This window comes from Pteropus vampyrus, unplaced genomic scaffold, assembly GCF_000151845.1.
Source record: "Pteropus vampyrus isolate Shadow unplaced genomic scaffold, Pvam_2.0 Scaffold817, whole genome shotgun sequence".
NCBI classification, from domain to species: domain Eukaryota; kingdom Metazoa; phylum Chordata; class Mammalia; order Chiroptera; family Pteropodidae; genus Pteropus; species Pteropus vampyrus.
This window is the reverse complement of record NW_011889598.1, coordinates 326,736-334,763: the sequence shown is the minus strand read 5'-3', so window position 1 is coordinate 334,763 and position 8,028 is coordinate 326,736. Positions and strand designations below refer to the sequence as shown.

The window sequence follows — 8,028 nt, the reverse complement described above, 5'->3', positions numbered from 1 at the left end:
TATGGCAGCTGCACTTTGGGATATGGCTGGGGACTGACACTCAGCAAGTCCCCTTTTGTCCAAAGTTAGTAGAGCTGAACCTCAGCAGCCTCAGTTCCGGTTGCCGTTTATGGTGAATCGGTGGTGGATGCGGAAGGGCTCAGCACTGGCAGCTCCTTATGTGCATGGATGCGGCAGTGATGACATTGCAACCAGGGCTGACACCATTCTGATTCAGTCCTGTAGGCCGGTTCTAGGTGCCACCTCCGTCGGAGGCTGTGTGGGTGGTGGTGGGGACCTAGGCCCACTGCAGCTCTGACACCTCCCAAGAGTGTGCCCTACACCTTGAGTGTGTGACTTGGCCTTTCTGGGACTTGTTTCCCTATGAGACAAGGGTGACGCTAGTAGTGGTACCTGTCTGCTGGGTGGAGGGGTTACACGAGTTGGTGTGTGTGGAGTGTGTAGGACACAGTGAGTCCTCAGCAGACTACTGGGGTGGTGGCTACAGCCCCTAAGTGTGCACTGTGAACATGTCAGAGGGCACTGAGGGATGGGCATCATGCTGGATGGGAGAGCTTAGCCTATTTCCTGGAGCCCCACTGCCAGTGTCTCTGCAGAAAAGCCCAGTTGTGTTTCAGTGCTCTGAAGGGGCGTGTCTGTGGACTGCTGGAACTGGGGAATGCAGACTGGCCTGGAGTGAGGGCCAGTGGAGTGTACAGCACGGCTCTGTCCCCAGCTGAGGCCAAATGTGTCACAGGGACAGGCTGTGTGCCAGGCTTGTTCAGGTGTGATGATATCCTGAGGCTGCCTTCACTGTGTCTCTGCAGGCTTAGGTGCTGTGGCCATTGTCCGTATCCTCAGAGACGTCAACTCCAGCACCATGAAAGGCATCCTCCTGGCTGGTGTCCTGGCAGCACTCACAGTGGTGTCTGCAGGTGAGGGGAAACTGTGTGGCTGCCTTTTGGGGTAAAGGCCCTGTTTTCCACGGCATCAGTTTTCTCCTCCTGGTGCTCTGGGATCTCCTATGTCAAGGTGTGGTCAGGGCACAGCAGGAGACCCCTCTGTGAGCAGGACCTCAATGGAGTTGTTCTGGGCTATGAATCAAGGTCTGTGGACAGTGGGGAGAAATGATGGGTTGGCTCCATCTCACAGCCTCAAGTTTGGGGGGCCCAGAGGGAAAGGGAGCCATCCATGCTACTCTCCTCCCTTAAGGTGGGCACAAGTCACTCTTGAATGAATGTTGATGAGTCTGGATGTCTTGTCTCCCCAGAAGGTCTGAGCTGTGTGCAATGTAACTCCCTGGAGAACTCCTGTGCCAACCAAAACGTCACTGAGTGTCCCTTAAATGCCAGCGTCAGCTGTAGCAGTTTCCTGATTAACGCATCACTGGGTGAGTGTGGGAGTGTTATCCACCTATATCTGGGACTTGTACTGGGCAGGAGGAAAAGAGGGCCATGCAAGGACAGAAGGGTCACAAAGGCCGCCCTGGGGAAGACATGGGAGCCAGATAGGGTGAGAGGCAGAGCCAGGCAGACACGTGCCCTGTGGCTCCTTGAAATGGTTGCCCCGGATAGACACCTGTTAGACTTATGTCAGTAGGTGTGAGAAGCAGGGACAGCTCCTGGTTAAACTCCAGTGCAGGCCATAGGCTCAGTGCTGGGTTCCCCCATCCCGGACGTCCTCCATGCCCTTCCTGCCCCCCATCCCACCTGGTCCACTCAGACCCTGTCCCAGGGCGCAAGCTCTGGCATGATCATTTCCTCTCAGAACACTCAGGTTTCTTTTTAACTTTCGGCATATACATTTTGAAACATACACAAAAGCAGGAAGAAGAGTACAATAAACTGCCCATGCAGCCACCATCCCGTGTCAGTAATTATCTACATTTTGCTATTTTTTCCCATACTATTTTAAAGCAAACCTAGCGGCATTCTCTCATAAATATTCATCTCTGATAAGAACTTTTTCTTTTTACATAACGACTATACCATTATCAAACCTAAGAAAATTACTCGTAATTCTTTAATTTCTTCCAATACCCAGGGTACCTGAAAAATGTTCCAATTGTTTCAAAGATGTTATGTTAGAGCTGCTGTGTTGGAATTTGGATCTGAAGAAAATGCTCACACTGCGTTTTGCTATTCGTCATGTTGTGTCTAATTTGTTTTGTAACCTTTACAACCACTGTTTTGCTCAATCTCATTGCTTTGTTGGGAAAGCAGAGCTATTTGTCCCGCAGCTGTCCCATTATCTGGCTTTGGTCCATTGCTTTCTGTAGCATCATCTCACTGTCACCTGTTCCTGGCTTCTCCTGATAACTGGGCCCAGGCTGTTCCGTGGGCCTCTCTTAAGTGACCGGAATTTCTGTATGGAAGTTGTCCTTCATGGCTCCACCCGCGGTTCTTGACACTTGGAATGTGGTCGGTGTGGTTGGTGGCCACACTTCAGAGAGCACAGGTAGTGGTGGCGCTGACCGGAAGCTCCTTGGCCCTGCGGGTGCAAGCTCAGTGAGGGCGCAGCTAGTCTGTGCTGCTGTTTTCTGAATTTTCTGAGACGTAGGACTGCAGTGGGCCCCAGGGCATCCAGGCTACCCTCAGCCTTCCCCCTGTCATCTCTGATGACTTGCTGCTCAGGGATGGGGCTGCCTCCTGGGGGAGGATTTTTATTTTTGCAGGAGGCCCTGCTCAGCGTCTCCAAAGTCACAGCGCATAGCAGTGTGCTGCGGCCTTGGCCTGCGGCAGTGGCAGCTCACAGCCTTGTTTGTGCAGGCAAGGTGTACCAGGACAAGTCCTGCTCCGCGTACAACTGCAGTGATGGGCTGGTGGACTTCGAGGTCCACGTGAGCGATGAAGAACGCTTCCACTTTGAAAGCGAGTGCTGCCAAGGGGACTCCTGCAAGAACGCCAGTGATGGTGGGTGCTGGCCAGCGCCACAGGTTCATCTGTTCTTCAACTCCACTTCTCCCTTCGCCCTGGTGCTCAGAAGTCAGTGACATCTCGATAATGGTAACAGATGACCATAACAAGTACTGGAGAAACAAATGGGGCGGCCAGCACTGCTGCGGTGCTGCCCATTTCTCAGCAGAGGCGGGAAGCGCAGTGCCGCCGGCTGTGTGTGGGACTAGATGCTCACCAGTGGTTCTCAAACTTTGTGGGAGCCTTCCCGCTTTTAAAAATCTTAAACATTATTGAGAACCCAAGAACCTTTTCTTTATGTGCACTATATTTACCAGTGTTCACTGGATTAGAAATTAAAGCTAAAGTAAAAACCTTTATTTATTAGTTCACTAAAAAGTTATAAAACATGTCTACATTAATAACATTTTTACATAGAAAGAACTATATTTTCAAAACATTCAATGAGAAGAGTGTCACTGTTAGTACTTTCACAAAGCCCTTCAGATTCTGGCGTGGGAAGACAGCTGTCCCTTTGCTCTGAGTTTAGTCTGCAGCCATTTCACCAGCAGCCTCTGGAACCCACTGCTCTGTGAGGGAAGAAAAGGGAGAGGCAAATGCCACCTTAGTATTCTTATGAAAATGGTGTTGACCTTGGGGACTCTCTGAAGGCACCTTGGGGACCCCAGGGGTTCCTAGACAACAGTTTAAGAACTGTTGCCCCTCATTTTAAAAAGGAGAAAATGTGGCCTGAAAGGCAATGGTCACAGAGCACAGTATATCAAGAGCGGAGCTCAGTCTCCGGTCAAAGGGTAAAAACGGCGTGCATGCGTTTGCTCAGAGCAGAATTCAGTGATGGTGACACATCTGCTGGCTCATGTTTGGTTTTGGCTCACACCTCACCTTTCCTTCCTGAGACCAGCACACTCGTGGACCACAGTCCTTGGAGACCAGTGGGTCTGTGGGGGTGGATGGCTGGGACCAGGCAGTAAACACTGGAGGGCTGTGGGCGTGGGATGAGTATGTCCTGCAGGCAGGGTCTGAGGCCCCCACACATGTAGCCGCCACACTCCTGGGGTGCCTGTGGGATGCCTCTGCCTGCCCTGCCTTCCTCCAGGGCAGGGCCATGTTCTATGCAGTGACACTCTTCTGAAGTAATGCCTCTTCATCTGCCCAGCTTCTGCACAGAAAGATGAGCCCAGCATGGAATGCCCTGCATGTTATAGTGTTGCTGAAACGTCCTGTGTTGAGAAATTCCGGAAGTGTCAACCAGGAGAACTCTGTGTTAATCTAGTTGCAGAATTTAATGGTATGTCTTAGAGTTCCAGCTCCTTTTATGGAACTTGAGTGGAACCATATCAAGCCTTTGGCCGTAAGTTTGGGTTAACAAGAAGGGCTGGGGAGGTGAGCAGGGTGCAGGGTAAGAGCAGAATGCCAGTGAGAAAGCGAGGCTGTTCACCAGCCCCAAGCTGCTTGCTCTGTCTGTCTCTCTCCTCCAGAGCCAACCCTCCTGGACTGCTGTCACTTGAACTCTGCTCTCCTGTGACTTTTAATCAAGCCAGGTCCATTTAGATGCACCAGTCCCTCTTAGTATTTACCGCTTTACCAGGTTTTGCTGTTGTGTAAGAGTGTGCGGGTGTGACTTTCATTTCCTTTTATATATACATTTTTTTTTTGCTACTTGTCACTGAGAGTTAGTGGCTGGCTTGTGAAAGCTTGGACATCTGGAAGAAAGAGTCAAACTGGGCTTTATAGCCAACCAGTTGTTCTTTTCCACAAAAGCAAATTGATTTTAATCATTATGATACTGAAATTAACAATTAAAATAAAAGGTAATGTTTTAATTTTTAAATATTCAGGCCAATGTGATGCGTGAGCATTTAAAGAGTAAAATACTGACTAGTTAGGGAGAGTGGATTACTGTTTAGGAACCACCTTCCAATTTCTCATCTGCTGTACGTGGACCAGCTCCTTGCAGCGACCAGGGTGTCTTTCCGTTTGGAGAGGGGTGGGGAAGGCAGTCTGGAAGGGAACACATCTCCCTCCCATGTCTATTTAGTGGCTGAACTGCATGGAGGGTGCAGCTCAGCCTCGGGTGGTCCAACAGGAAAGGAAGAGGCCTGAGGCTAAATGAACAGTCAGCCAGTTTCTGCCATGACATGCGTGGCTCAGAATGATGAGTTTCAGAGCACCAACACCCATGCATAGTTTGATTTCAAGTTGTTAAATGGCAATGATGACATTGGAAATCAATGCTTAATTGAAATCACAGACTTCTCCTTTGGGCCAAGCATCACACTTACCTTAAACTTCTTTTTACTTTTTAAAAAATAGACTTTATTTTTTAGAGCAGTTGTAGGTTCAAAGCAATTGAAAGGAAAGTGAAAAGATTCCGATATACCTCCTGCCCCCGCTCCACATGCATGGACTGCCCCACTATCAACCCCACCAAAATGGTACATTTGTTATAATCCATACATCATTACCACCCAGAGTTCATAGTTCCACATCAGAGCTCACGCTTGTGTTGTACTTTCTGTGGGTTTTGGCAAATGTGCAAGGACAGGTACCCACCACTGTGGCCCCAACCAGAACAGTCTCACTACCCTGGGAACTTCTGTGCTCTGTCTGTCCATCCCCAACCTCTGGCAGCCCCTCACCTTCTCACTGTCTCCAGAGTCCCCCTTTATCAGAATGTCATACAGTATTAGCTTTTTCAGATGGACTTCTCTCACTTGGTCCTGTGCACTTTAAGATCCTTTTACTTTGGAAAACTCCAGGGTGTCTGCACACTCTGACACTCAATTCTCAAGCTGTGTCTGAGGTGGCAGTGACCTTGGAGGGCCTCTTCTGTCTGCTCACGTTGTTCCCAGGTGTCTTCTGGTGCAAAGGATGGATTTTTTAAAATTCATAGTGTTTGACTTATTCTGAAAGCAAGATAGATCAAAGTCACTATAAATGTAGGATTTTTGTTTGTTTTTGCCAAAGTCACTTTAAAAAAATACTGTAGACATGTGCCAAGCAAAATGTCTCCCTAAGTCACTGTAACTCAACTCCCGGCATTGACATGTGCTGTAAATCCGCAGTGGGTGGCTTTCTTCCCTGATGTATTTCAATTTTCCCCTCTTCCTCAGTGCAAGTTTGGATCTAGCCTGCCTCAGATCAGTAGCCAGCTCCTGCCCCTTCTTCTTTGAAAACCGCCCATCCTCAAGGGCTGTTGGAAGCTGACAGAGCAATTTTGGCATATAGTGAATGCTCAGTAAAAGGTTGCCACTGTCACAGCCACATTTTCTTTGCAAATTCTTCAGCCTTTTCCTAGGAATGGCGCCGTTGAATTGGTTATCACAGCAGACTCACATTTAAAGTAGACACATGGAACTGTCTGCATCCTCTCTGGCTGTTCTTCCCTCAATACTGGCAAAAGTCTGGCTCAGAGAACAGCGTCCAGTGAGGAGTAGGAATGGAAAGCAAACCCTACAGAGCCAAACCCCTCCTGGCGGAAGCAGAGGGCTGCAGCGGGTCTGAGCAGTCCTTGGGCTTCGCCACCTGCCAGCCATGTAGGACAGCACTGGGATCTGAGTCCAGGGTCCAGCTCTATACTCCCATGAGCTCAGGTCTGACTCCATGGACCCTGTGCGGGGACCCCTGTGTGTTCTGGGTGCCAGCTGCTTCCTCCTGGCTCGTTTTAGCTCTCATAGGTCCCTGAGCACTTGGGTGGAAAGGGCAAAGGGCTGAGGCTTTACTGTTCCATCTGCATCCACAGAAACGGAGTGGCTCATGCTGAAAGGCTGCTCCAACATCAATAAGTCCACCTGTGAGCTCCTGTCTTCTGGAAACCAGACGATTGGAAAAGTCTGGTTCAAAATGTTTGAGTGTATAGACAACAGCACCACCTCAACGCCCATCCCCACCTCAACGTCCATCTCCACTTCAAAGTCCATCTCCACCTCAACGTCCATCTCCACCTCAAGGTCCATCTCCACCTCAAGGTCCATCTCCACCTCAACGTCCATCCCCACTAAGCTCATCCTGACCACTACCCACAGCACTGCGTGCAAAGTCTCCTTCGCCCCCGCAGGCCTTGTCAGCCTCCTCTTGCTGGGGTTGCTGCTCTGAGAATCCTCTCCTCCCCTACTTGACTTCTCGGTAAGTGGCAGTTGCAGCCCTCTAGACTGGGCCCTGTGACAGCCACATTGCTCTTCATTATTAAAGTGTTGTTCACTCACTAGCCAGTCTGCCCTGGGGTGCTCTGGGTGGGGCTTCCTTCTAGACACTGTCCAGCATCACCCTGCAGCTCTCCACCTTCAAGCCCGAGCACCTCCCTGATGCTTGCGCACCTTGTTTCTGAGAAGCAGCTCTTTTCACCTGACTGGAAGCCCTGCCCCTCGAGGGACTGATATGCCACACTCGGGATATCCCAGCTGTGCCCTGCAATGCCCTGTGCTTCCCCCAGTGCTGAAAGCTTGCTCTTCAGCAAATTATCCTGACTGAGGTCAGAGGTCTACAGTGAAGCCGTCTAAGGCCTGGTCACCATAGGGCCCAAGAAGGGTTCTGAGAGGTGGCCGAAGGCCAGCAGTCTCACCGCCTCCCAGGTGGGGGCATAATGCTGTCAGTGCCAGCATTATGACCAGGTGTCCTATAACTTTGCAAGGAATGGAATGTGGCCACAGAGCCCCAGTTCCTTCTCTCAGAAATCCTATAGTCAAAGGCAGAGCCCTTGACTCCATGTCAGATGCCCAGCGGGCAAGAAAACCATTCAGTCCAACATGTACAGAAGAGCAGTCTTGGTGAATGAGGTGCCCTTGAGCTAGACTTGCAAGAATGGGGTGGTCTCTTATAAAAATTGTAAAGTTGTGAAACAATGGAGTCTTCTTCGTCTAGGCTTCCTGACAGTGTACCAAGGGCAAAGCCATGAGAAAGGCCATTTGGTGTCCCTCATCATCACATATAATCTCTCTTCTCTCTCTCTCTCAGTTTTTTATTTTGAAATAATTTTAGATTGACCACAATGTTGCAAAAACAGTGCAGAGTTTCAGTGCCCCCTCTTGCACCTCCCTTTCCCATTGCATCTTACACAACCACACTACGATTACTGAGCCCAGGAAATTAGTGTTGAGACAACGTGGTCAACTCACGGACCTCATTAGCATCTCAC

At 49.9% G+C, this 8,028-nt stretch overlaps 1 protein-coding gene across 1 annotated transcript; it reads left to right on the top strand.

The window, feature by feature from the left end:
• Window positions 1-859: 859 nt before the first annotated feature.
• LOC105309683 (ly6/PLAUR domain-containing protein 8) lies at window positions 860-6,989 on the top strand. The gene is made up of 4 exons (XM_011385872.1): window positions 860-914; window positions 1,250-1,369; window positions 2,748-2,891; window positions 6,637-6,989. The coding sequence occupies exons 1-4, from the start codon at window positions 860-862 to the stop codon at window positions 6,987-6,989; spliced, it is 672 nt and encodes a 223-aa protein (XP_011384174.1).
• The last annotated feature ends 1,039 nt before the right edge of the window (window positions 6,990-8,028 follow it).

Excerpts from the sequence above, each read along its gene's own strand:
- LOC105309683 (XM_011385872.1), top strand. The coding sequence starts at position 860 with ATGAAAGGCATCCTCCTGGCTGGTGTCCTGGCAGCACTCACAGTGGTG. Across the intron at positions 915-1,249 it reads ACTCACAGTGGTGTCTGCAG|AAGGTCTGAGCTGTGTGCAA; the intron begins GTGAGGGGAAAC and ends TTGTCTCCCCAG. Across the intron at positions 2,892-6,636 it reads CTGCAAGAACGCCAGTGATG|AAACGGAGTGGCTCATGCTG; the intron begins GTGGGTGCTGGC and ends CTGCATCCACAG.